The sequence below is a fragment of the Gopherus evgoodei genome, unplaced genomic scaffold (assembly GCF_007399415.2).
Source record: "Gopherus evgoodei ecotype Sinaloan lineage unplaced genomic scaffold, rGopEvg1_v1.p scaffold_35_arrow_ctg1, whole genome shotgun sequence".
Taxonomy (NCBI): Eukaryota; Metazoa; Chordata; order Testudines; family Testudinidae; genus Gopherus; species Gopherus evgoodei.
This window is the reverse complement of record NW_022060027.1, coordinates 3,093,109-3,120,503: the sequence shown is the minus strand read 5'-3', so window position 1 is coordinate 3,120,503 and position 27,395 is coordinate 3,093,109. Positions and strand designations below refer to the sequence as shown.

At 64.5% G+C, this 27,395-nt stretch overlaps 3 protein-coding genes across 9 annotated transcripts; 1 reads left to right on the top strand and 2 right to left on the bottom strand.

The window, feature by feature from the left end:
* Window positions 1–32: 32 nt before the first annotated feature.
* On the bottom strand, window positions 33–8,682 carry SPHK2 (sphingosine kinase 2). Of its 2 annotated transcripts, none has more exons than XM_030544826.1 (5): window positions 7,226–8,682; window positions 3,139–3,288; window positions 2,913–3,007; window positions 2,546–2,661; window positions 33–2,153 (listed from the first exon to the last, which is right to left on the bottom strand). In XM_030544826.1, the coding sequence occupies exons 1-5, from the start codon at window positions 7,647–7,649 to the stop codon at window positions 1,175–1,177; spliced, it is 1,764 nt and encodes a 587-aa protein (XP_030400686.1). In that variant the 5' UTR covers window positions 7,650–8,682; the 3' UTR covers window positions 33–1,174. The 2 variants fall into 2 exon arrangements, with proteins under 2 accessions (XP_030400686.1, XP_030400688.1); XM_030544828.1 differs by having other exon boundaries at window positions 33–2,150.
* Window positions 8,683–9,271: 589 nt separating this feature from the next.
* Window positions 9,272–27,279, bottom strand: LOC115641559. 6 transcript variants are annotated; one of them, XM_030544819.1, is made up of 6 exons: window positions 27,192–27,278; window positions 23,950–24,261; window positions 23,257–23,422; window positions 22,545–22,972; window positions 21,678–22,397; window positions 19,848–21,126 (listed from the first exon to the last, which is right to left on the bottom strand). In XM_030544819.1, exons 2-6 carry the CDS (start codon window positions 24,022–24,024, stop codon window positions 20,680–20,682), a joined length of 1,836 nt encoding a protein of 611 aa, XP_030400679.1. In that variant the 5' UTR covers window positions 24,025–24,261; window positions 27,192–27,278; the 3' UTR covers window positions 19,848–20,679. The 6 variants fall into 6 exon arrangements, with proteins under 6 accessions (XP_030400680.1, XP_030400679.1, XP_030400681.1 ...); XM_030544821.1 differs by having other exon boundaries at window positions 21,678–22,187; window positions 22,707–22,972; XM_030544820.1 differs by lacking the exon at window positions 19,848–21,126 and adding an exon at window positions 9,272–9,553 and having other exon boundaries at window positions 21,678–22,972.
* On the top strand, window positions 10,862–18,739 carry RPL18 (ribosomal protein L18). The gene is made up of 7 exons (XM_030544984.1): window positions 10,862–10,966; window positions 12,181–12,267; window positions 12,545–12,652; window positions 15,220–15,318; window positions 15,683–15,806; window positions 17,819–17,888; window positions 18,615–18,739. Exons 1-7 carry the CDS (start codon window positions 10,964–10,966, stop codon window positions 18,688–18,690), a joined length of 567 nt encoding a protein of 188 aa, XP_030400844.1. The 5' UTR covers window positions 10,862–10,963; the 3' UTR covers window positions 18,691–18,739.
* Window positions 27,280–27,395: the final 116 nt, after the last annotated feature.

Here is a 27,395-nt window from a genome sequence, read left to right as displayed (position 1 = left end):
GGTAGATGGGCCTATGGATCTGATCAATTTCAGCTCATTCTAGTTTCTTGCTCACATCAAAGTTGGGGGGGGGGGGAAGAGAGGCTGTTGGTAGCAGCAACTAGTAGGATACACAGGACAGACAGACATTGTCATCTCCTCCCTCCCCTCCCCCTGGCAGCACTCCAGCCTCCCCACTCACAGAACACAAGAGGTTTTAGTGCAAAGAAATCTCCACTGTGCGGCCTTTGCTGGGCCCTGCCCCTTCCCACTGGGCTCTGGTGCACCTGGCACATGGCCATTGGAGGGGGCCAGCCTCTGGGACAGAGGGAAACTGAGGCACGTACCTACCCACCACTGTCCTCACCCACTAGGCTCCACTCCCCTCCCAGAGTCAGGAAAAGACTCCACGAGTCCTGGCTCCCGCCCCTGAGTAGACCCCATTCCCCTTCAAAAATTGTACCTGCTGCTCACGTAGGGGAGTGGGGTCTAGTGATTAGAGCAGGGGTGGGGTGGAGACTGGGAGCCAGGACTCCTGGGTTCTACCCTGGCTCAGGGGGGAGTGGGGCGCTAGTGGTTAGAGAAGGGGCAACCAACCAGAATGACCACACCACAGAAATCAACAACTGGTCTGCAAAGCCACTCCTCCCACCACCACCCCACGTGTAAGGGGAGCGTCTTGCCTGCAGCCCCAACTCCAGGTTGCACCCTGGGGGGGGGGGGGAACACAGGTACTGCAGTGCCTGCTGGGACACCTGCCAACCCCTCCCACTCCCCCCCGTGGCTGGAGGCACCAGCCCCGTGGCTCCCCCCACGGGAACAGCCTCCCCCTCCGTGGCACGCAGTGAGAACGTGCCCCGGTTGCGACTCCCTAGTGCCCCCTAGATGCGGGATGGGGGGGCAGTGGAAAAGGGCCACGCACAGCACCTCACGGAGCCCGTCCCTTTCCCTCCTGCAACCCCCACAGGGTGGGAGACCCCCCTCCCCCTGGGGGTCACACCCTCCTTACATTCATTCAGCGGGTGATGCCAGGATCAAAGCAATAAATACGCAGCTTTAGGCAGGACCCGGGCAGGGGAGCGCATCTCGGTCCCCGCTGCCGCCAGGAGGGAGGGCAGCACGGCCCCTGCTACCCCCTGCACCATGCCAGCTGGAGGGGACTGGGGCTCCCCCCTCTGCGCCCAGCCAGGGGGCATCAGCCGGTGGCGATCTTGAGGCGGTCGACACCGGTGATCAATCTGGCGAGGCCCCGGTGCACCTGGCCCTGGATGGGGCCGTATTCCACCCGCTCGCCGTCCACGGTCAGGATGCCCTTGCGGGTGAGGGGCTCCAGGCGGAAGGCCCGGACGGGCACGTGCACGAGGTGTGGGCACTCCTGCTCGAAGTGGCTGCCCTTCTCCATGGCCAGGAAAAGGCGGACCAGGGCGGCGCGGGAGATGCCGGCTTTGATGAAGCAGAGGTGGATGAGCCCGTCGTCGAAGCGGGCAAAGGGGGCGGCAAAGAGGTCGGCCCCCAGGTGGCTCTGGTAAATGGCCAGCACTAGCACGAAGTCGTCCTCCACCGTCACCCAGGAGCCAGGCACCGGCTGCCCCAGCGGCACCAGCAGCTCATCCGGGGGGCCGCCCACCCGGGCCTCACCCGCCCCACCGGCCGGCAGCTCCCCCGGCCCGGGTTCGAAGGAGAAGCTGGGCGGGGGCAGGATGGAGGCAGAGGAGGGAGGCGGGGAGCCGGGGGAGGGGCAGGGCACGGGCGCCGGCTCGGCCCCCCAGAAGGCGTGACGCTCCTCACACAGTCCCATGTCGGACAGGGCGCGGTGCAGGGGCAGGCGCTGCAGGGGCAGGCGGCCGTTGGGGGCCACCGTGATGCTGCGGGAGATGGGCCGGTGGGCGGTGGCGTCGGCGGCGGGCAGGTAGGAGAGGCGGCCGCGGTAGGTGTGCATGGAGGCCAGGCGCACCAGGGTGCCCAGCGTGAAGCGGGCGGCGCCCATGTGCCGGTACTTCTCGCTCTCGATGTCCACGTCCGAGATGAAGCCCCAGGCCACGCTGAGGCAGGAGAAGCAGCGGGCGCCCGAGGCCGTGGTGACGGCCACCAGGTCCAGGGGGGTCACGGCCGCATGGCACAGCAGCAGGGCGCAGTTCAGCAGCAGCTCCAGGCCCAGCACCTGCTCCAGCCTGCTGGGGGGCAGGACTGGGGTGAGCCGCCCAGCCAGAGGGTGCAGCCCACTGGTAAAGCAATGCCCCCCCTCCCCCCCACCGCTGCCCCTTGCTGCAGGGGGAGCCGCTCACTCCAGCCCCCAGGGGGACACATGGAGAGCGCAGGTTGGGCAGGAGTTGCGGGATAGGGGAGGGCCTCCCCCTGCCCTCCACAACCCCCATCTGCTCCCCGTGCACCCCCCCAGCCCCAACTCCCCTTCTTGAGCTGGATATAGAACCCAGAAGTCCTGGCTCTCAGGCCCCGCCCCTGACCACTAGACCCCCTTCCCTTCTCGGAGCCAGAGAGAGAACCCAGGCATCCGGGCTCCCAGCCCTCCCACTCCCACCCACACCCCCGCTAGCGCTGCCCTTACCCGGCGTTACAGTTGATGGCTCCGGCCAATGCGTTCCCCGAACCACTCGGTAAAATCCCAACGGGAATCTTGATGGCCTGCTTCCAGTCGGGGCGCTCCATGAGCCCGTTGAGAACCTGCCCGGCACACAGGTGAACCGCTGTGGGGGCTAGCGGTGAGAGCGGGGGGGGGGGGCTGGGAGCCAGAACTCCGGGGTTCTCTCCCTGGCTCCATGAGGGGAGTGGGGTCCAGTGGTGAGAGCAGGGTGGCCTGGGAGCCAGGACTCTGGGGTTCTCTCCCTGGTTCTGGGAGGGGAGTGGGGTCAGACCTACAGCAGGGGAGGGTGCCAGGGACGTATGGCCGGGGGAGGGGAGGGGCGGGGCATTACCTCATATAGGAGCCCATCCCCTGAGACGGCGACGATCCCATCCCATTCTGCCACATTGATGCCCTTCACCAGCTCCCGGGCGTGGTTTGGCCTCTCTGGGAGCAGGAGGAGAGAGTCGGTGTATCAGACAGCCCGTCTCCCTGCCCCACAGGCCCTTCCCCCTCCTCCCTAGCTCACCGCCCTGCCCCACAGGCCCTTCTCTCTCCCGCCCCCAGGCCCCCCTCACCTGTCTGGATCAAGTTGAAGCTGATGTCCGCCTCTGTGATCATGGGCAGCACGTGGGTCTGGCACCACTGGAGGGCCAGGCCCCTGCCCCCAAACGGGTTCAGCAGCAGCAGCAGCCGGCGTGGGCGCGGCAGGAGGCTGGGAGCGATATCTGAAAGGAGAGCGGGGAGAGCAGGTCAGGGGAGCCCTGCCCGGCGCTGAAACGTGGCTGCCTCTGGGGTGGGGGTTGTTACACAGGGAGCCCTTGGAGCGCGACGCGGCTGCCTCTGGGGTGGGGCACAGGGGCGGGGAGTACAGGGATTGTAATGGAATGCTGAACTGTTCTGCCAGCAGATGCCCGTGGGCACCACACACCTCGCTGGCGCTAACCTCAGCCGTCCCTGCCCTTCCTCCCGGCAGCACATTAAAGGCGGATGGAAGGCCTCACTGGGCGAGGAAAGCCCTGTGCTCCAGCCAGATCTGATACGGACGCCTGCCGTGTTAGCAGCTCTGTCGCTTCCTGTCCGCAAGGTGCATGCTCCGGGCTGTCAAGAGCGAGCCAGAGGGGAGACAAGGAAGCACCAAACACTGCAGCCAGGAAATGTAAAAAAACAAACACACACACACACACACACACACACACACACACACACACACCCCTCGCAGGCTCCAATCACCCAGTCTCGCCTCAAAGCTCCCGAATCTCTCAGTTTTGCTAGCCCAAAGCTCCCCAAAGAGAGGGACAATCTGCAGGGTGCTCCTTCGGCTCCGCTCTGAGCAAATGGGTACACGCTTTGACTTCCCTGAAGCCTGTCGCTAGGCTGACACGGCCAGGGTGCTGCCAAGTTCGGATGCCTGCTTTATACCGCGAAGAACCGTGGATTCCGGAACAGCAGGTGGCCAGCAGAGAGCTCAAGGCTACCGGTTTCGGAAGAGCTCGGCTGGCGACACGGAAACACCAGAGCCAGGCTGGGCGTTGGGTGCACGGATAAAAACCCTGCAGGGCAGTTGCAATTAAAGCCAGACTGAATCCTGTTCAAACAGCAAAGCCCAGCAATGCGGAGGGCAGCAGGCCAAACCTGAAAAACCAGAAAGCAGCTCAGAAGCTGTTTGGACATGGTAGGAGGATGACAAGCCGTCCAAGGTCTCCCAGGATAAAGGATCAAACTCCAAATGCCAAAGCCCGACAGCCTAAATGCACAAGTTGGGGGAAATTCATCTCCCAAGAGACGACGCATGTCCCGCTGAAGGAGCACGCTTTCATAAATGCAACAAGTATGGACGTTTTTCTGCAGTTTGCTGCACTCCCCCGGTCGGAGCAGGGACTCGTATTACAGACAATCCAGACGAGACCTCATGCCGGGATCGATCACGTGTGAAGCCAAAGAGCCTGCCTGGAAAGCGGAAGTGAATATTCGTGGCAAGACTAGACAACTGGCCCAGGAGAAGAGGTCTCCGTCGCGTCGACCGCAGCCAGAGCCGGGGTCACCTCATGCAGCCGTGACTTGCCCTGGAGGGCAGCCCGGTCTGGCTCATCGCAGAGACAACGGCTTCACGTTCAGACTGCACGGGATCAAAGACCAAGGACCTTCTCGCCCGCCGCGTGGCAGCCACGACAGAAGAATTTGACGAAGGATTTGATATTGGACATTGGAAAGGAGATCCACTAGAAAACAGGCCACAATTCACTGGTGCGGGATTTCAGTCACTTTGATCACAAGCGAATGGAGAGGCTGAGGAAATCAGAGAGCCAAGAAAAATCCCACAGCAGGGAAGATCCATCCGTCGCTCTTCTGAGTTACAGATAGACACCGACAGCAGCTCCTGGCCGTAGTCCTGCACAGCTCCGGATGACACGACACCTCCGAGCTCCTGAACCGGTTTGGAAAAGAATCTATGAAGAGAGTCACCAAGTCTAGAACCAGGCAATCACATTCGCGACCAAGGAGAAAAAGGATGGTGAACTCCAGCTGTCCAGTGCCCTGATCACACGCGACTGACATGTCTCCGGTCCATTCGTCGGGAGGAACAAGCCACAGAGCAAACCCCTCGCAGTTAGCGGAAGCACAGCGAGGCACCGACCATTGAAGGATGCCAGGCCAACCACGGCCAGGCGGTGCAGCGAACGGCCAGCCAGGCGGCTGAGCTGCGACAGTTGGGTCATGTAATGAGAAACCCAGGACAACTCAGAGACACTTACACTGATCCACCCTGAGCTTCTGAGCTAGCGTGACAGTGACAGGAGGGCGGGGCACAGGGGCTGGTTACACATGGACCCCTTGCTTGGCATGGAGATGCAGCCCCTCCGGGTGCAACGTGGGGGCTAGTTATACATGGATCCCTAGCCTGGCACAGAGATGCAGCCCCTCCGGGTGCAACATTGAGGCTGGTTATACATGGACCCCTCGCCTGGCACGGAGATGCAGCCCTTCCGGGCGGGGCACAGGGGCTGGTTATACATGGACCCCTCGCCTGGCACGGAGATGCAGCCCCTCTGGGTGCAACGTGGGGGCTGGTTATACATGGACCCCTCGCCTGGCACGGAGATGCAGCCCTTCCGGGTGGGGAACAGGGGCTGGTTATACACGGACCCCTTGTCTGGTACAGAGATGCAGACCCCCGGGCGGAGCACAGGAAGAGGGCCCTCTACGGAGCCCCCCCCAACCCCACTCCAGGCTGCATAGCGCCCCCTAGTGCCACACTGGGGTACTGGGCCTGGCGCAGACAGCCAGGGGAGAGTGCCCTGCCCTGTTCCATGCAGCAGGGGCACCCCTGCCCTCACCACAGGGCCCGGCAGGGTGAGGGAAGTAGATAAGTGATTCCGGAGGATGTGCAGGGAAGAAAGATTAACCCAGAACCACCACCACACACACTGCAGAAGGAAAGCCGGGCATGCAAACACTCATCCATTTCCTAGTGCCTGCTCACTGGGGGGCTGGGAGCTGGGAGCCAGGACTCCTGGGTTCTCTCCCTGGCTCTGGGAGGGGCATGTAATCAAGTGGTTGGAGTTCTCCGGTTATCGTACCAGGCGGAGACGGCTGCACTTTACACCCAGGTCTGATGGCAGGTTCTGCAAGGTCCCCGGCCCAGAGAGACAGCGCTGATTACCCCCCCACACATAAACCCAATGCCCAGCGTGCCCTCTAACCAGCCAGCCCCACTCGTGCACATCCACTGCACCCATGCACACCCCTGCCCCAGTCCCCCACCCTATCCCTAGGCACCCCCTGGAGCCAGCCCCCATCCATGGCATCTGCCCCCCAGCCCCGCCTTCAGCACTCCCCCATCCTTCAGCAGGTGCAGAGAGGTGGGGAGCCACTGCAAGGCAACCCCCAGCCCTCCAGGAGGGATCCTGCCCCCACAGGGTTTGGGAGGCTCCTTGAGAGGCCCTGATGTGGGAGGGGTTAGACCAAGTGTGTGTGTGGGTGGGGAGATGGGGGCCTCCAAGGGCAGCGGGGGGGGGGGGCGACACAAAGAATCCAACAGCCCCACCTTCAAGACAATCCACTGACCTTTGGCCAGGCTGCAGAAGACAAAGGAGCCCAGCCCAGCCCAGCCCAGCCCCTGGATCCCTGCCCGGGACAAGGAAAGGACGGGGCCGCACCCGGCCTGCGAGTTCCCTGAACCGAGGCATCGCCATCCGGGCCCCAAGCATGCCAGGCCCTACCCGGACACTGGTTCCCAGCCCCACCTGCGGGCACACACAATTCACAAAGCCAGCCTGCCTCCCAGCTGCCCCGTACTCTAGGGGCTGGACCCCCCTCCCAGGGCCGGGGAGAGAACCTGATGCCCAGCTCCCCATCCCACCCCCCACGCTCTAACCACCAGACTCCCCCTCCCCTCCCCGGGCCAGGGAGAGAAGCCAGGCCTCTGGGCCCCCATCCTGTGCCTGTAAAACCCACCAAGGGCGGTTCAGCGGGGCAGGCGAAGCTAGAGGGAGCAGGCGGGGCAGGGGTCCCCTCTTCGCTGGGTCTGGTTTTAGGGGCTCTCCAGCAGTGAGATCACGGCAGCCCCCTGTCCCAGGAATACATTCAGGATAGAGTAGAGGGGGCTGGGAGCCAGGACACCTGGGTTCTCACCCCAACTCCAGGAGGGCCCGGCAGCCTTACCTGTGTCACTGGAGATGGGGATGCCCAACACCAGGCACTTGATGGCAGCTGCCCATTTCTCTGCCACCGCTTGGTTCTTCTCATAGTCGTCGGCCCCGTCCACCTGGAAGGTCCGTGCCGCCCTCTGCCGCCCGCGTCCCGATCCCACCGCCACCTTCCTCTTCTTCAGCGGGTAGGCGTAGACAGAGAAATACGCCGCCCGGTCAGCCGATGCCCGGTTACGCAGCGTGTGGCAGCCCACCACCTCGGCCAGGGGCACCACGGTGCGCTGGTCTGTCTCCGGCTTGGGCACCAGCCGCTGGATGTGCAGCGCTGTCTGGGTCAGGCTGAGGGCATAGCGGGATCCCTTGGAGGGGTAAGCCCCAAACTCCCCGTGAAGCAGCGTCTCCACGCCCTCACCGTACGGCCCCAGAACGAGGTTCATCTTCCCGGCGGTGCTGTGGCCCAACCTGCCCCCCCAGCAGGCTCAAGCCACACCTTGGGTGGGTCCTTCCAGCACCATCCACTCTCCCCTAGTTCCCCACCCCACCCCGCCCAAACGCAGACCAAATCTCCACTAGGACATGGCCCGCTCCTGGGCGAGGGGTGGATCAGCGCCGGGCCAGGGACAACTAACCCCACTAGGAGAAACGTCCAGACCCAACCCCCAAGTCTGTTCTGCTGTCTCTGGCCCACCCAGACTCCGGTGGGATCTTCACGCCCCACGGCACCCCATCCCCAAGGGGAGCGCCCCAGGGCAGGAATATGGGAAATCTCAAGCAGCCGAGGAATGAGAGCCGGCCTGACTAAGCAGCTCAGCAGGGGGAAGGGCCCGCAGGGATCCAGAAACCGGCTTTAGCCTTTCCCCTCCCGAGGGGCCCAGCGGGGAGGGGGGAGTGAGGTGGCTCCAGCCCTCTCCCCCCTCCCCGATGTCTGCTCCCGCCTGGGGGTGGGGGGCCCGGCTAGGCAGGAGGGAGCCAGGAGTCGCTGGGACTTTTAAAGACACTTGGAAAGTTTCTTCCCCCCGCAATGGGGCCCGGGGAAATGGGGGGGTTGGACCCGATCCAGGCCCTGCTCGGAGCCCCCCAGCTAGGGACGCAGGCGGGGAGCAGCCTGGCCCCGCGCTACGGGGCAGAGGGGCTGGGAAATGGGCCACCCCGCAGGGCTGACACCTGCCACCATCCCCCGCCCCCAAGAGCAGGTGCTGCTGGCCCCCCCTTCCCGCTGGGCCCCTGCCCCTGGACCTGCCTCCCTCCCTCTCTGCAGGAAGTGCTTCCAGCAGGCGCTAGCCGGCCCCATAAATGGGGAGGAGTGGCAGGCTCCAGCCAATCACAGAGCGGCCCCTTCCAGGCCCACCAATCAGGGCGCTCTACCTCCACCCCCACTCCCGGGCCAGGAGGCGGCCACCTTTCTGGAGGGCAGCATCAGTCACACCAGCTTCGCCCTCCTGCGACAGCCCTTGTGGCGGCCATCTTTATTGTGGGCGGAAAGGGCTGGTTTCACCCTCCTCCCTGAGATTCAAATAGGATGTGGCGGCCATTTTGAAGGTGGGCAAGGGAGATAGCGTCCCTCCCTGAATGAATCGACGGATGGAGCGGCCATCTTTATCTAGAATTAGGCCCTGCCTTTATTCGCAGCCCTCCCATAGAAATCAAATGGGCATGGCGGCCATCTTGGATGTGGGCAAAGGAAATTGCTTCGCGACCATATTTAGTAGGGGAAATGCAAAGTTGGACTCCCATTGTGCTAGGCGCTGTACATTATTTATTAGGGGTATTACAATAACACCTAGGATCCCCAATCACAGCCCAGGACCATGTTGCGCTAGGGGCTGTACATTATTATTTCTGCCAGGTGTTAATACGGTGCCGCCCAAGAGCTCACAATCTAAGTACCGACAGTGGTTAATTATAAGTAACAAATTAATAAATAATAATTTGTAATGAAAATTTAAAAATTAATAATAATTGTATTCTTATTGTTATTGTGCTAATACTTAAAGGCATTAATCAGACTCTATTTATTATTTTTAATAATGAGAGACACTATTATTCTAGTCTATTTCTCCCATATTGGTATATAGACTTTTTGTCCCACCTGTGTGGTAACCAATTCCTCCCCTTCTCCTACCCCCCTAAGACTCAAATGTACAAGTAACTGTGTATTAATGGCAACTAGAGAGACCTGAAAATGAACGGACAGAAGAGGTTTTCCATTGGAATATGCTGATCTGGTAACACTAAAAAGCAGGCATGTGTCAATGTCTTATAAACATTCCTCAGAAAATGCTTCCCTTCAATACGGGCCAAAGGTTTTCTTTCAGCCGCTTCCTTTGGACTTTGAAGCTCTCTGCAATAAGGAAACACAATAGAAAGGTTTAAAGGCGTCCATGAGGCCGAAAAGGAGCAACTCGGGACAAATTATTTTGCCCAAAAGGGTGAGATTTCCACTTGAGAGAGTATCAGAGGGGTAGCCGTGTTAGTCTGGATCTGTAAAAGCAGCAAAGAATCCTGTGGCACCTTATAGACTAACAGACGTTTTGGAGCATGAGCTTTCGTGGGTGAATACCCACTTCGTCAGATGCATGTAGTGGAAATTTCCAGGGGCAGGTATATATATGCAGGCAAGCTAGAGATAACGAGGTTAGTTCAATCAGGGAGGATGAGGCCCTGTTCTAGCACTTGAGAGAGGAAACGAAATTGCAACATGTCAGAATTCCCCGTGGATCTGAGGCACAGTCACTGTGGTCTAATGTCCAAAGTAGTCTAGTATCAGAGGGGTAGCCATGTCAGTCTAGATTGTAAAAGTGGCAAAAAGTCCTGTGGCACTTAATAGACTAACAAATGTATTGAAGCATGAGCTTTCGTGGGTGCATGCACCCTCTTCGTTGGATGCATGTAGTGGAAATTTCCAGGGGCAGGTATAAATATGCAAGCACGAATCAGGCTAAAGATAACGGGGTTAGTTCAATCAGGGAGGATGAGTCCCTCTTCTAGCAGTTGAGGTGTGAACACCGAGAAGAAACTGTTTTTGTAGTTGGCTAGCCATTCACAGTCTCTGTTTAATCCTGAGCTGATGGTGTCAAATTTGCAGATGAACTGAAGCTCAGCAGTTTCTCTTTGAAGTCTGGTCCTGAAGTTTTTTTGCTGCAGGATGGCCACCTTTAAAACTGCTACTGTGTGTCCAGGGAGATCTGAAGTGTTCTCCTACAGGTTTTTGTTTATTGCCATTCCTGATATCTGACTTGTGTCCATTTATCCTAGGGTGACCGGACAGCAAGTGTGAAAAATCAGGACAGATGGTGGCAGTGGGGGGTAATAGGAGCCTATATAAGAAAAAGCCGCATATATCAGGACTGTCCCTATAAAATAGGGACACCTGGTCACCCTAATTTATCCCAGACTAGTCTAGTCTGTCCAGTCCCCAAATTTGGATCTGTTCTGCTCTATTCCAGTCTAGTGACCATGTTCTGTTGGACTCCAGTTAACTCCAGTAGCCACTCTCTGTTCTGCTCTAGTATCCCCAGCCTAGTCTAGCCCCCAGCTCTGTAGTAACTGACCTAGGTGGGTTCCAGAAACTCCATCAGCTGCTCTATGGTAGTTTGGAGTCCTCCAGCACCATCGAGCCCGCCGGCCGGAGCGTCGCACGTCTGGCGCCAGCGGGGCCCTGCCTGCCGCTGCGCTGCCATAGAGCGGAGCGCCCGCTCCCATCGACCCACGCGCGGCCCAGCTTCCTTCCTTCCCAGGCCGAGCTGCAGCCATGGTAAGCCCGGGGGGGGGGCGCGGGGAAATCTGCCGCCATCCGCTGGGCGGGGGGCGCCAAGCCCGGGCCTGGGGCTGCGGGGGGCCAGGGCGGGGCCTGGGGGGGCCGGATCGCCCTGAATGGGCGGGGGGGCTCCATCGCCGGGGCCTCCCCCGGGCACATGCAGGGAGACGCGCGGGGGCTCCTGCCCGGGGGCAGCTGGGGGGGAGCGGGCAAGGGGAGGGGTCGAGGGGGGCGTGTGAGAGTGGGGGGGGCTGTACGAGGAGGGAGCAGTCTGTGGGGGGGAGGAGGGAATGGGGGCGCACAGCGGGGGTGGGGGGATCCCGGTGGGCTTGGGGGAGGCTATGGGGGGCACCTAGTGGGGGTGGGGGAATCCCAGTGGGGGGTGGAAGAGGGAATGGGGGCACATAGCGGGGTTGGGAGAGGCTATGGGGGGCACATAGCGGGGTTGGGAGAGGCTATGGGGGGCACATAGCGGGGTTGGGGGGATCCCAGTGTGGGGTGGGGGAGGCTATGGGGGGGGCACCTAGCGGAGGTGCGGGGATCCTGGTGGGAGGAGGCTATGGGGGGCACATAGCGGGGTTGGGGGGATCCCAGTGGGGGGTGGGGGAGGCTATGAGGGGGCACCTAGCGGAGGTGGGGGGATCCTGGTGGGGGAGGCTATGGGGGGCACATAGCGGGGGTGGGGGAGGCTATGGGGGGCGTCTAGCAGGGTTGGGAAGGGGGTCATAAGGGGAGGTGAGGGGGGACATGGGGCATCAGGTGGGGGTTGGGGGATCCGTGGAGCAGAGGGCATGGGGATTACCTGGTGTGTGGGGGGAGCAGCCGGGGGGGCACCCAGCAGCCGAGGACAGGGGTGACCTGCAGTGAGGAGGGCACACTGGTGTTGGGGCCACCCCATGTGGGGGGTACTGTGGGGCATATGGTGTGAGAGGGGGTGGCGCTGGTGGTTAGGCTGTTTGAAGGGAGCCTGGGGGGGTAAACCCATAAGGGGCAGGGTGAGGAAGGGAGGATCTGAGGGGGAACAGGCCATGGGGGGGCTGCCGTGGCCACCCTGGAGTGGGGGGGTTCTAATTTGCCTGGGAGCAGGGGATGGGGTGACTTATGTGGTACTGGCTGCATGGGAGAGTCAGGGCACCCCTCAGACCCACAGTTTGGGGAGTCTGGGTGGGGGCCACTGAGGCAGGGGCCTTGACGGTGTCTGTTCCCCTCAGGGTGTCGATATCCGACACAACAAGGACCGCAAGGTTCGCCGCACGGAGCCCAAGAGCCAGGATATCTACCTGCGCCTGCTGGTCAAGGTAACGCTCCCCCCCCCACCCCGGCCCAGGACGCCTGGGTTCTCTCCGCTCGGGGAGGGGGTGGGGAGTGAGGACTCGTGGGATCTATCACTGGCTCTGGGAAGGGTGGTGGGGGGCTGGGAGCCAGGACACTTGGGTTCTGTGCTTGCCTCTGCCACTGACTGATGTGACCTATGCAAGCACAGCCAGTAGAGCCCTTCACTGCCTCAGTTTCCCCTGGGTGCCTGCGGGGTGGGGGCGGGGCGAAGGGCTCCCCCTGATGGCTGTGTCCCCCCAGCTGTACCGTTTCCTGGCCCGCCGCACCAACTCCCGCTTCAACAAGGTCGTCCTGAAACGCCTCTTCATGAGCCGCACCAACCGCCCGCCGCTCGCGCTCTCCCGCATGGTAAGTGGGGACGGGGTGGGGAGTCTGCTGGTGCCCCTGCCGGCCTGGCCCTGGACCCCGACCCGAAGCCCCTGCCGGCCCGGCCTGGCCCGCATCCCTGACCCGCAGCCCCCGCTGGCCCGGCCCGGCCCGCGAACCTCGACCCCGACCCGCAGCCCCCGCTGGCCCGGCCCGGCCCGCGAACCTCGACCCCGACCCGCAGCCCCCGCTGGCCCGGCCCGGCCCGCGAACCTCGACCCCGACCCGCAGCCCCCGCTGGCCCGGCCCGGCCCGGCCCGCGTCCCTCGACCCGCAGCCCCCGCTGGCCCGGCCCGGCCCGGCCCGCGTCCCTCGACCCGCAGCCCCCGCTGGCCCGGCCCGGCCCGCGTCCCTCGACCCGCAGCCCCCGCTGGCCCGGCCCGCGTCCCTCGACCCGCAGCCCCCGCTGGCCCGGCCCGCGTCCCTCGACCCGCAGCCCCCGCTGGCCCGGCCCGCGTCCCTCGACCCGCAGCCCCCGCTGGCCCGGCCCGCGTCCCTCGACCCGCAGCCCCCGCTGGCCCGGCCCGCGTCCCTCGACCCCGAGCCGCAGCCCCCGCCGGCCGGGCCGGGCCCGGCCGTGTCCCTCGACCCCGAGCCGCAGCCCCCGCCGGCCCGGCCCGGCCCGGCCCGCGTCCCTCGACCCGCAGCCCCCGCTGGCCCGGCCCGGCCCGGCCCGCGTCCCTCGACCCGCAGCCCCCGCTGGCCCGGCCCGGCCCGGCCCGCGTCCCTCGACCCGCAGCCCCCGCTGGCCCGGCCCGGCCCGGCCCGCGTCCCTCGACCCGCAGCCCCCGCTGGCCCGGCCCGGCCCGGCCCGCGTCCCTCGACCCGCAGCCCCCGCTGGCCCGGCCCGGCCCGGCCCGCGTCCCTCGACCCGCAGCCCCCGCTGGCCCGGCCCGGCCCGGCCCGCGTCCCTCGACCCGCAGCCCCCGCTGGCCCGGCCCGGCCCGGCCCGCGTCCCTCGACCTGCAGCCCCCGCTGGCCCGGCCCGGCCCGCGTCCCTCGACCCGCAGCCCCCGCCGGCCCGGCCCGGCCCGCGTCCCTTGACCCCGACCCGCAGCCCCTGCCGGCCTGGCCCGGCCCTCGACCCTGACCCCGACCCGCAGCCCCTGCCAGGCTGGCCCGCGTCCCTCGACCCCGACCCGCAGCCCCTGCCAGGCTGGCCCGTGTCCCTCGACCGCAACCCCTGCCGACCCGGCCTGGCCCGTGTCCCTCGACCCCGACCCGCAGCCCCCGCCGGCCCGGCCTGGCCGACGTCCCTCGACCCCGACCCGCAGCCCCCGCCGGCCCGGCCCTCGACCCCGACCCGCAGCCCCCGCCGGCCCGGCCCGGCCCGCGTCCCTCGACCCGCCGGCCCGGCCCGGCCCGCGTCCCTCGACCCGCCGGCCCGGCCCGGCCCGCGTCCCTCGACCCGCCGGCCCGGCCCGGCCCGCGTCCCTCGACCCGCCGGCCCGGCCCGGCCCGCGTCCCTCGACCCGCCGGCCCGGCCCGGCCCGCGTCCCTCGACCCCGCCGGCCCGGCCCGGCCCGCGTCCCTCGACCCGCCGGCCCGGCCCGGCCCGCGTCCCTCGACCCGCCGGCCCGGCCCGGCCCGCGTCCCTCGACCCGCCGGCCCGGCCCGGCCCGCGTCCCTCGACCCGCCGGCCCGGCCCGGCCCGCGTCCCTCGACCCGCCGGCCCGGCCCGGCCCGCGTCCCTCGACCCGCCGGCCCGGCCCGGCCCGCGTCCCTCGACCCGCCGGCCCGGCCCGGCCCGCGTCCCTCGACCCGCCGGCCCGGCCCGGCCCGCGTCCCTCGACCCGCCGGCCCGGCCCGGCCCGCGTCCCTCGACCCGCCGGCCCGGCCCGGCCCGCGTCCCTCGACCCGCCGGCCCGGCCCGGCCCGCGTCCCTCGACCCGCCGGCCCGGCCCGGCCCGCGTCCCTCGACCCGCCGGCCCGGCCCGGCCCGCGTCCCTCGACCCCGCCGGCCCGGCCCGGCCCGCGTCCCTCGACCCGCAGCCCCCGCCGGCCCGGCCCGCGTCCCTCGGCCCGCAGCCCCCGCCGGCCCGGCCCGGCCCGCGTCCCTCGGCCCCCGGCCCGCAGCCCCCGCAGCCCCCGCCGGCCCGGCCCTCGGCCCCGGCCCGCAGCCCCCGCCGGCCCGGCCCTCGGCCCCGGCCCGCAGCCCCCGCCGGCCCGGCCCTCGGCCCCGGCCCGCAGCCCCCGCCGGCCCGGCCCGCGTCCCTCGACCCCGAGCCGCAGCCCCCGCCGGCCGGGCCGGGCCCGGCCGTGTCCCTCGACCCCGAGCCGCAGCCCCCGCCGGCCGGGCCCGGCCCGCGAACCTCGGCCCCGACCCGTGACTCCTGCTGCCGGCCCAGCCCTACCCACAGCCCCCTGCCGGCCCAGCCCGCAGTGCCCCTGTGCTGTTCTGTTTGACTTGACATCCGGACTCCTGGGTTCTCCTGCCTGAGTCCCTGTACCCTGGAGATACTGACAGCGTGTCTGGGGAGGGCCATGTCCCAGGGGGCACTGTCCAGAGGGAGGGCTCTCACTGATCCTCTGCCCCCTTCCTGCCCAAGATCCGCAAGATGAAGCTCCCGGGGCGGGATAACAAGATGGCCGTGGTGGTGGGAACCGTCACCGACGACATCCGCATCCACGACATCCCCAAGCTGAAGGTGAAACTAGGTGCTGCGGGGTCCCCACCCCAGCGAGTTGGGGGCCAGGACTCCTGGGTTCTCTCCTGGCTCTGGGAGGGGAGTGGGGAGTAGTGTGGGGGGCTGGGAGTCAGGACTCCTGGGTTCTCTCCTGGCTCTGGGAGGGGAATGAGGGCTAGTAGGGGGAGAGCCAGGACTCCTGGATTCTTTCTCCAGCTCTGGAAGGGGAGCTGGGGGCCAAGACTCCTGGGTCCCCTCCTGGCTCTAGAAGGGGAGTGGTGGCTGGGGACCAGGATTCCTAGGTTCTCTCCTGGCTCGGGGAGGGGAAAGTGGGGGAGGCTGGGGGCCAGCACTGGGGCTGTCACTGACCCGTCTCTCCTGGCAGGTCTGTGCCCTGCGGGTGACCAAAGGAGCCCGCAGTCGCATCCTTAAGGCAGGGGGTCAGATCATGACCTTTGACCAGCTGGCCATGGCATCCCCCAAGGGCCAGGGCACCGTGCTGCTCTCCGGTGAGTCCTCCCACACCCTGTGCTGGGACGGGCACCGGCCCTGCCCCACACAATCTGCACCAGGCAGCGGGGGCCAGCTGGGCTGCAGGGCCGGGGCTCAGCAGGGGGCGCTGTCCCCGGGCAGCCAGTTTGAATAGGGTGGGGTGTTGGGGCCTGCACTGTTCGTGCTGTTGAAATTGACCTGCCCCAACCCAGAGGGGCCGCGTCTCTGCGCTGGGCGAGGGGTCCCTGTGTACCCAGCCCCCGTGTCCCAGCACTGGGCGGGGGGTCCCTGTGTACCCAGCACCCACGTCTCACCCCAGAGGGGCTGCATCCCAGCACTGGGCAGGGGGTCCCTGTATACCCAGCCCCCGTGCCCCACCCCAGAGCTGGCCGCCCCTGACGAGGGGCCTTGCATAGAATTATAGAACCGGCAGGGACCTCGAGAGGTCATTTAGTCCAGCCCCCTGCACTCAGGGCAGGACTAAATGTTATCTAGACATCCCTGACGGGTTTGTCCAGCCTGCTCTTAAAATCCCCAATGATGGAGATTCCACAACCTCCCTGGGCGATTTATTCCAGTGCTTAACCCCCCTGCCAGGAAGTTTTTCCTAATGTCCAACCTAAACCGCCCTTGCTGCAATTCAAGCCCATTGCTTCTTGCCCTCTCCTCAGGGGTTAACGAGAACAATTTTTTTCCCTCCTCGTAACAACCTTTCATGTACTTGAAAACTGTTGTCCCCTCCCCTCTCCGTGGTCTCTTCTCCAGACCAAACAACCCCAGTTCTTTCAATCTTCCCTCACAGCTCATGTTTTCTAGACCTTGAATCATTTTTGTTGCTCTTCTCGGACTTTCTCCAATTTCTCCACATCTTTCCTGAAATGTGGCTCCCAGAACTGGACACAATACTCCAGCTGAGGCCTGATCAGCGTGGAGTAGAGCAGAAGAATTATTTCTCGTGTTTTGCTTACAATACTCCTGCCAATACATCCCAGCAGGACGTGTGGTTTTTTTGCAGCAGCGTTACACTGTAGACTCATCTTTAGCTAGTGGTCCGCTCTGACCTCCAGATCCCTTCCTAGGCCATCGTTCCCCAGTCTAAAGAATGCGTCCTTGTGGCACCTTAGAGACTGACACATTTATTTGAGCATCAACTTCCGTGGGCTAGAACCCACTTCATCGGATGCATTCATTGTACATGTGCAGCTGATTGGTCCTTCCTATGTGGAGCGCTTTGCATGTCTCCTTATTGAATTTCATCCTATTGACTTCAGACCGTTTCTCCAGATCATTTTGAATTTTCATCCTATCCTCACTTGTAACCCCTCCCAGTCTGGTATCGCCTGCAAACGTTCTCCGTGTTCTCTCTCTGCCGTTATGTAAATCAGCCATGAAGTTATTGAATAGAACCGATCCCTGTGGGACCCCCCTTGTTCTGCCCTTCCAGCCTGTGAACCCCTGATCACTGCTCATAGAATCATAGAAGATTAGGGTTGGAAGGGACCTCAGAAGGTCATCTAAGTCCAACCCCCTGACAGATTTTTGCCCCAGATCGCTAAATGGCCCCTCAAGGACTGAACTCTCAACCCTGGGTTTAGCAGGCCAATGCTCAAACCACTGAGCTATCCCCCCGTCTCCCAGGGGATGGTTTTCCAACCAGTAGCACCCAGCTTGTAGTAGCTCCATCTAGGTTGGATTTCCCCGGTTTGTGCATGAAAAGGGCTGCAAGACAGTATCAGCAGCCTCGCAAAAGTTAAGCTCTACCCTGCCAAGCCTAGGAGCTGCCTTGGGCACAGCTGGGGGGGTGTTCCTGGTGCAGAAAAACAGGGCTCTCACCGTCGAGCCCTGACAGCCTGGCACATGGAGTTACTGGCCCCTGACCTCTGCATAGGGCCTGGCTGCCCTGGTGGCTGGAGCAGCCCTCCGTGCCAGAGGGCCACATCCTTCCCTTGGGGCCTTTCCTGGGAGGTTGGGGGGGGGGCTGCACCCCCATGCGAGGGGTCACTGTTGGTGTAACTCTGTCTCCCCACAGGGCCCAGGAAGGGACGGCAGGTGTACCGGCACTTCGGCAAGGCCCCCGGCACCCCCCACAGTCACACCAAGTGAGTGCAACCCCCCTCCTGCCCCCGCTCTGGGTCCCGCTTCCTGTGCCTGGCCGAGCTGGGCTGAGCACGAGCCCTGAGTGGGGGGAAGTCTGGGTAATAGGGACATATCCCCAGCATGGATCATGTTCCTGTGTCTTGTGGGGGTCAGGACTCCTGGGTTCTCTCCCTGGCTATGGGGGGGGGGGGCAGGGCAGGACTCCTGGGTTCTCCACCGGGCTATGGGTGGGGAGAGTGGGGTCTGGTGGTTGGGGGGTGGGAGCCAGGACTCCTGGGTTCTCTCCAAGGTGGTGGGGGGAGTGGGGTCTGGTGGTCGGGGGCCAGGACTCCGGGGTTCTCTCCCAGGATATGGGGGGAGTGGGGTCTGGTGGTTGGGGGGTGGGAGCCAGGACTCCTGGGTTCTCTCCTGGGATATGGGGGGAGTGGGGTCTGGTGGTTGGGGGGTGGGAGCCAGGATTCCCAGAGACACTAGAGCCCCATGACCTGATCCACTAACATGTTGGGTCATGTCTAAAAACAACCCCTCACCTTGTGCTGCCCTAGGCGCTGGCAGCAGCCGTGTGCCCAGCTCCTGCAGGCACCTCGCTGCAGGGTGCCCCTGGGCCTTCGCCCCCTGGCGAGCGGGCAGGGAGCAGCCTGGGAACTGGGCCTGAGCAGGGGGGGCGATCTCTGGCATGGGGGAGCAGCGCCAGGGGCATCCTGCTAATGCCTCTGCCCTCCCCACAGGCCCTACGTGCGCTCCAAGGGACGGAAGTTCGAGCGGGCCCGGGGCCGCCGCGCCAGCCGGGGCTACAAGAACTAACAGCGCCGGCCTGCACCTGCCTGTGCCCAATAAACGGGTCAGAACCGGGGGCTGGTGTCTGCGTTTGCTTGTGGGGCGGTGCCCTTCCCTCCCCAACCGAGAGGGGCCATGTCCCTGTGCTGGGAGAGGGGTCCCTGAATACCCAGCCCCTGCACCCCACCCCAGAGGGGCCATGTCCCAGTGCGGGGTGAGGGGTCCCTGGATACCCAGCCCCCACACTCTACCCCAGAGGGGCCATGTCCCAGTGAGGGGTCCCCGGATACCCGACCCCAGGGGTGCCACATCCCACCACTGGGCGAGGGGCCCCTGGATACTCAGCCCCCACACCCCACCACAGGGGGGTCACATCCCAGCCTGGGGCCAGGGATCCCCAGTTACTCAGCCCCTGCATCACAGCACAGGGAGAAGGGTCCCCGGATCCCTAGCCCATGCCCTGCCCTGCCCCAGAGGGGCCATGTCCCAGTGAGGGGTCCCCGGATACCCAGCCTCCGCGCCCCACCTCAGAGGGGCCATGTCCTAGCTCTGGGCAAGGGGTCAACAGATACTCAGGCTCTGCGACCCACCACAGAGGGGCCACGTCCCAGCACTGGGCAAGGGGTCCCTGGATCCCCAGGCCCCGCCGTCTCAGCACTGGATAACCAGCTCTATGCCAGGGGGCTGTATCTCAGCACCAGGCGAGGGGCCCCTGGGCCACCCCAGGTTGTAACAGTGGCTGTATTTGCCTATCCCTGTCCGACACACAGCAACTGTGAGGGGGGCAGGGCTAGGTTTTGGGGGCACCTGCCCTTTCAGTGGGGCTCAGGCTCTCTCAGGGGGCTGCCCCCTTTACCCTGGTGTTGGCTCCTCTGGGGGGGCCGGTGAGCTGTGTGGAGCAGTGCCCCCCTGCCCCCAAGTCATTGGTTAGAAGAGAGCCCAGCAGGTGCCTCACTTATGCTGTGAGTGGCCAGTGCCCTGCCCCTCCAAGCATGCACACCCCCTCGCTCTAGCCATTAGACCTCACTCCCCTCCCACAGCCAGGGAGAGAACCCAGGAGTCTTGACTCCCCAGAACCAACAATCCCGCTTTCCCAAGGGAGGGGCCCAGGGGTGCCCCCACAGGGAGCAGGTACAGGGGGGTTCTTGGAGGGGGCTCTGCTCACGGATCTCTCTTCAACGCCGTTCCCAGGAACAAAGGGTTTATTTCCAGCCGAAAGGGGGGGACGTGTTACAAATAATCCACAAACCCACCCATACAGAGAGCAGCAGGGACATGGCCGGTGGCCCTGCAGCAACTCCCCCTCCCCCCATTTGGCCAAGGTGGGGAATTGCCTCCCCAGGCACCCTCAGTCTCCCCAAAACAGTTGGAGCCCGGGGACAGGAGCAGCTGGGCAGAAGCAGCTGGGCAGAAGCAGGAAACCAACAGCAAAGCTGAGAATAGAACCCAGGAATCCTGCCTCCCTGGCCCCCCCTCTAACCACTTGACACCATTTCTCTCCCTGACTGGGAGGGGAGTCTTGACTAGTGGTTAGAGCCGGGGGGCGGGGTATCTGGGAGCCAGGACTCCTGGGTTCTATCCCTGGCTCCACCCTTGGCTGAGCATGTTTTTTCTGTGCCTCGGTTTACCCGCAGCTGTGTGGAAGGGGGAATAACAGACCCAGCTCCCTCCAGCGCCCCAATACCATCCCATCCTCCTGCCTGGGTGGGCTGGAATTGAGGGGGGGGCTCGGCCCCTCCCAGGGCTGAGGAGCAGGATTTGCCCCTTCCAGTGTGGACACATTCCCCCCCCCCCCAAGAGGGGGTGCTGCAGGGCCAAATGCCCTATCCAGGCTGCCACATAGATCAGCTGCAAGCAGGACCCCCCCTGCCCATCCCCAGTGATCCCCCTTGGATGCCCCCAGATTTCCCTTCCCCCCAACCACTGGGGAAGGGGGGAAATCCAGGCCCCCTAGCCCAGCCCCACACTTGCCAGCCAGAGGGGAGCAGGGAATCCCCACGGCGCAGACCCCCTAGCCTAGGGCAGCCCCATGGGTTCATGCAGCAGGCAGGCCAGGTAGCAGCAGATGGCCCAGGCCCTCCCCACCTGGCCCTCCATGGCGGGGGGCTGGACCCCACGCAGGAAACGGAAGCGCAAGGCCTTGTCGGCCAGGCTGGCCAGGCTGAGCACCTGCCGGCTGGCCTCCCCCTGCCGGGCGCTGAGGGCCACGGGGCCGTCCTGCAGGAAGGGGGGCAGCCCTGGCCCTGCAGCCCCCTCCCCGCCCCGCAGGGCGGCGCTGCAGCAGAAGGCCAGGAAGCCGCTGGGGGCGGCTAGGGCGCAGCCCTGCAGGGCGTAGAGCCGCCGACCCCGGCCCTCGAAGCAGAGCTGGGCGCAATCCAACACCACCAGCGGGATGCCCCCGACCCGCGCCGCCTGTCGCGGCTCGAAGCGCTCCACGTAGCGCGGGCTGCACCGCACCGGCACCTATGGGGGGGGGGGGAGTGTCAGGCCCTGCCCTGGGCTCCAGGCCACTCCCCCTCCCTGGGGGGGGAACCGTCCCTGCAGGCCACAACCCCCCTCCCCAGTCAGGGGACTGTCCTCCAGGCCACTCCCCCTTCCCAGGTGGGGGGACCACCCCTGCAGGCCACACCCTCTGCCCCTCCAGGCCACACCCCCTTCTTAGTTGGGGAGGGACCATCCCTCCCGGCCACACTTCCAGTCCTCCAGGCAACCCCTGCCCCTGGGGGGAGGCGGAGCCACCCGTCCAAGCAATGCCCCCTCCCCATGTGAGGGGTGGACCAGTCCCTCCAATCTATTCTGCACAAATTCTCTCCTGCTCCCCACTAGGGGGCGCCGGCCCCAGGGCAGAGACTGGCTGGCTCAGGGGGGCAGGGAATGGGCACGGGGCCTCTCCCCTCTAGGGGGTGCTGGCTCCCACCCGGCCCCAGGACAGGGACTGGCTAGTTCAGGAGGGCGGGGAATGGGGCACGGGGCCTGTCCCTCTAGGGGGCACCGGCCCTGGGGCGGGGGCTCACCTGGGCCAGCCGGGTCTCCATGAGCTGGGTCCAGCTGAGCCAGTAGCGGGAGGCGGTGGTCTCAGAGAGGTGGAAGCGAAAGGCCAGATCCTGCAGGAGCAGCCCCAGCCGCAGCCGCACGAGTACCAGGAAGAGCTGGTCCTCGGGGCTCAGGGCGCTGGGGGGGCCCGGCTCAGCCCCGCGCTGCGGCTCCCCCTCCGTCAGGAAGGCCAGGAACGCGGCCAGGCGCTGGGCGCTGCCAAAGCCGGTGTAGAACCGCAGCCACTTGCCGTCGCCCCGGACGCTGGCCAGGCAGAACCGGCCCTGCCTGCCCCGGCCCCCCTGCTCCTTCAGCTTGTGGCTGATGTGCAGCACCGTGCCGCGGCTCCGCTCCAGCTCCTCCCGCAGCCCCTGCGTCTGGCTCTCCAGCTGCTCTCGCTCGCACCGCAGGTTCCGGTTCTCGGCCTCCAGCGCCACAATCCGCTGGCCCAGCTCTGACACCAGCGCCCAGCACTCGCTCGCCGACCTCTCCTGCGGCACACAGAGCCAGAGACGCAGTTGGGTATCCAGGGACCCCTCGCCCAACCCATCTGGGGTGGGGCGCAGGGGCTGGGTATCCAGGGACCCCTCGCCCGGCACTGGGATGCGGCTGACTCTGGGGTGGGGCTGCGTATCCAGGGACCCCTCGCCCGGCCCATCTGGGGTGGGGCACAGGGGCTGGGTATCCGGGGACCCCTCGCCGGCCCATCTGGTGTGGGGCACAGGGGCTGGGTATCCGGGGACTCCTCGCCCGGCCCATCTGGGGTGGGGCACAGGTGCTGAGTATCCAGGGACCCCTCGCCTGGCGCTGGAATGCAGGTGGGGCTGGGTATCTGGGGACCCTTCGCCCAGCTCATCTGGGGTGGGGCACAGGGGCTGGGTATCCAGGGGCCCCTCACCCGGCACTGGGATGCGGCTGACTCTGGGGTGGGGTATGGGAAGGGTGCCCCCTGCAATGATGCCCATGCCCCCTCCTTGCAGCACGGTGCCCCCTAGTGCCTCGCCCCTCACCTGCAGCTCCTGGCAGCGCTCCTGGCTAGCGGCCAGGGCCTCCTGCAAACTCTGCAGCAGCTGGCTCTGCCGATGCACGGTCTCCTGCAGCTCCCGCACCATGCGGCCCAGCACGGCCGGCTCCTGGGGGACGCCGTAGGCCCCATGGTCATGCTGCACGGCCAGCTGGGTCCCGCCCCAGGGCTGGGCATAGCAGGGGGACACCCCGGCCATCTCCATCAACTCAGCTGCCAGAACCAGGTCCCCAATCCCAGACGGGACTTCCGCTGCGGGGACAGGGCGCAGGGTCACTGGGGGAGAGAACCCAGGAGTCTCCTGGCTCCCAGCCCCTGCTCTAACCACTAGACCCCACTCCCCTCCTGAGCCGGGAGCAAACCCAGGTGTCCTGGCTCCCAGCTCCCCCTGCTCTAACCACTACACCCCACTCCCCTCCTGAGTCGGGAGCAAACCCAGGCGTCCTGGATCCCAGCTCCCCCTGCTCTAACCACTACACCCCACTCCCCCGGGCCGCAGGAGAACCCAAGAGTCCTGCCCCTCTGCGGGATGGCACCTTTGTCCTCGGGTGCCTCTGCTGGCAGCCGGCAGCCCGGGCGGATTCTCCTTCTTTGGAGCTCCAGCAGGTTCCTCCGGGCGCCTCTCTGAGCTCTGCTGGGTGCCTCATCCCGCACTTCCTGCTCCGGCCCATAGTGGGCGCCGGAGATGTCGTTCGGGGAGATCTTGGAAACAAGTAACGTGCCTGGATCACTATTGTGTATTGACAACCGTAGCCAAGTCGGCCGGCCGTCAGGTGGCCGTGCCACGTTCACATAGTAGCCAAGTCAGCCAGCCGTGCTGCGGCTTTAGCCTGACCACGGCAGGAGGGGACGGGGGGTGGGTACCACAGAAAGGAAGGCTTGACCCCACGCCCTTCCTGCTAAAAATGTAGAAATTGCTGATACTCTTATTTTAGCAAAGCAGGAATCTGGCCATCAGGGCACGAAGGCATGAACAGGCTAAAACCTGAAAAGTCGCTTGCTTAGCAAGTTTTCTTTAAGTGACATGTCATCCTATTACTAATGTATAAACGAGGGGGGAAGTTTGAGTTAGTTGGAGTCTTCAGGAGGGTTTCTTCAGGGACGCTCCCTCCGGACACTTCTCAGGGTCCCCACCGGCAGACGGTTGGCCGCCGACAGCCTGCCGCGGTGCCACTCAAGAGCCACGCTCGGCTCCGGTAATTATCAAGGGTTGGGGGTGTTTTACTGACCTGTTGCAGATGTGTGAGAGTGCTAGAGACTAAGTAAAGTTTAGCTTTCATTGTTGTCCTGTGTGTGCCAGCCATCGATCGGTCAGGTGGTCACGTCTCCCCCGATTTATTTCCTGACACCTCCTCACGCAGGGTAAAAATTACCAAGAGCTTTGGGTTGAAAGAACCCCTGGTAACAGCTTCACCCCTGATCATGGGTTCATGATACTCCTCGGGCGGGGATGGAGAAATTGGGGGTGATGGGGGATAGATTCACCAAGGGCAAGTCGTGCCTGACCAACCTGATTGCCTTCTACAATGAGATAACGGGCTCTGTGGATATGGGGAAAGCAGTGGACGTGATATATCTTGACTTTAGCAAAGCTTTTGATACGGTCTCCCACAGTATTCTTGCCGGCAAGTTAAAGTAGTATGGGCTGGATGAATTGACTATAAGGTGGATAGAAAGCTGGCTAGATCATCGGGCTCAGAGGGTAGTGATCAATGACTCCATGTCTAGTTGGCAGCCGGTTTCAAGCGGAGTGCCCCAAGGGTCGGTCCTGGGGCCGGTTTTGTTCAGTATCTTCATTAATGATCTGGAGGATGGCGTGGACTGCACTCTCAGCAAGTTTGCAGATGACACTAAACTGGGAAGAGTGGTAGATACGCTGGAGGGTAGGGACAGGATACAGAGGGACCTAGACAACTGGAGGACTGGGCCAAAAGAAACCTGATGAGGTTCTACAAGGACAAGTGCAGAGTCCTGCACTTAGGGTGGAAGAACCCCAGGCACCGCTGCAGGCTGGGGACCGACTGGCTAAGCAGCAGTTCTGCAGAAAAGGACCTGGGGTTACAGTGGATGAGAAGCTGGATAGGACCAGCATTGTGCCCTGGTTGCCAAGAAGGCCAGCGACTTATTGGGCTGCATTAGTAGGACCATTGCCAGCAGATAAAGGGAAGTGATTGTTCCCCTCTATTCGACACTGGTGAGGCGACATCTGGAGTACTGTGTTCAGTTTTGGGTCCCCCACTACAGAAGGGATATGGACAAATTGGAAAGAGTCCAGCGAAGAGCAATGAAAATGCTTAGGGGGCTGGAGCACATGACTTATGAGGAGAGGCTGAGGGAACTGGGATTGTTTAGTCTGCAGAAGAGAAGAATGAGGGGGGATTTGATAGCTGCTTTCAACTACCTGAAAGGGGGTTCCAAAGAGGATGGAGCTCGGCTGCTCTCAGTGGTGGCAGATGACAGAACAAGGAGCAATGGTCTCAAGTTGCAGTGGGGGAGGTCTAGGCTGGATATTTGGAAACACTATTTCACTAGGAGGGTGGTGAAGCACTGGAATGGGCTCCCTAGGGAGGTGGTGGAATCTCCTTCCTTAGAGGTTTTTAAGGTCAGGCTGGACAGAGCCCTGGCTGGGATGATTGAGCTGGAATTGGTCCTGCTTTGAGCAGGGGGCTGGACTAGAACCTCCTGAGGTCCCTTCTGACCCTGAGATTTTATGATTCTTTGGATCAGAGACCCCTGTCCCCGACTGAGGGAGCTGCTTTTCCCCATTCCTCCAGCCCTGAATTTACCCACAATCTCTCATTTCCTCCTACCTCCCCGCCCTTCCCTTTGCAGCCATGCCAGCTGGAACAGGATAACAACCTACTACTGCTGCCAGCTCACTGAGCCAATTCTTCAGGGGCTCTGGGTGGGCATTAGTGGGTGCTGGTCCAGGGCCTGAGGAACCCAACGTCTACTGCAGGCCTTGGCACAGGCCCTGGGAGAGGAGCATCCTCTGGGTCTCCGTGCCTCGGTTTCTCTCTCTATAGGAGGGGATAATGAGCTCCAGCCTCTCACACAGAGGGTGTCGAGAGGGTATGAACACTGTGAGATGCTCAGGGGGTGGGACAGACAGGAAACAAGCCAGTCCTACCAACTCCTTGTACCCAGGACTCCTGGGTTCTGCTCCCAGGTCCATTTTCCTGCCCAGTGCGGAGAGGCGACTGCGGGTCGGGAGTGAAAGGCACCGGCCGGGCCGGGGGAGCTGCAGGTTGGGAGTGAGGGGCACCACGGGGGCTGTGGGTCAGGGTTGGGGTGCACCAGCCGGGCTGGGGGAGACTGTAGGTGGGGAGTGAGGGGCACCGGGGGGCTGTAGGTTGGGAGTGAGGGGCACCGCAGGGGCTGTGGGTCAGGGTTGGGGTGCACTGGCCGGGCCAGGGGGGGACTGTAGGTCTGGAGTGAGGGGCACCGGGGGGCTGTGGGTCGGGGTAGGGGGCTGCAGGTCGGGAGTGAGGGGCACCAGGGGGGGGCTGTGGGTCAGGGTTGGGGTGCACCGGCCGGGCCAGGGGGGGACTGTAGGTCGGGAGTGAGGGCCACCGGGGGGGCTGTGGGTCAGGGGTGGGGGGCTGCAGGTCGGCAGTGAGGGGCACCGGGGGGGGGCTGTGGGTCAGGAGTTGGGGGGGACTGGGGAGGCTGTGGGTCAGGGGTAGGGGGCTGCAGGTCGGGAGTGAGGGGCACTGGGGGGGCTGCAGGTCGGGAGTGAGGGGCACGGGGGGGGCTGTGGGTCAGGAGTTGGGGGGCACTGGGGGGCTGTGGGTCAGGGGTGGGGGGCTGCAGGTTGGGAGTGAGGGGCACCGGGGGGGCTGTGGGTCAGGGGTAGGGGGCTGCAGGTCGGGAGTGAGGGGCACCGCGGGGGCTGTGGGTCAGGGGTGGGGGGCTGCAGGTTATGAGTGAGGGGCACCGCGGGGGCTGTGGGTCAGGAGTGGGGTGCACCGGCCGGGCCGGGGGGGGGACTGTAGGTCGGGAGTGAGGGGCACTGGGGGGGCTGTGGGTCAGGGGTAGGGGGCTGCAGGTCGGGAGTGAGGGGCACGGGGGGGCTATGGGTCAGGAGTTGGGGGGGACTGGGGGGGCTGTGGGTCAGGAGTTGGGGGGCTGCAGGTTGGGAGTGAGGGGCACCGCGGGGGCTGTGGGTCAGGGGTGGGGTGCACCGGCCGGGCCGGGGGGGGACTGTAGGTCGGGAGTGAGGGGCACGGGGGGCTGTGGGTCAGGGGTGGGGGGCTGCAGGTTGGGAGTGAGGGGCACGGGGGGGCTGTGGGTCAGGGGTGGGGGGCTGCAGGTTGGGAGTGAGGGGCACGGGGGGGCTGTGGGTCAGGGGTGGGGGGCTGCAGGTTGGGAGTGAGGGGCACGGGGGGGCTGTGGGTCAGGGGTGGGGTGCACCGGCCGGGCCGGGGGAGGACTGTAGGTCGGGAGTGAGGGGCACCGCCGAGGCTGGTACCTGCAGCGCTGGAAGGGGGCTGGGCTGCCACATTCTGGCCCCTCAGCCTCGCTCTGGATCGAAGATGGCGGCTGATCTGAGCCTGCCCTATTCGGACCCAGTCGGGGGTGGGGGGACATGCCAGGGACAAATATGGCGGAGGTCACGTGTGAAGCGGGGATGGAGCCAAGCTTCCGCCAGAAGCTGGATCTTGGGCGGGGTGAG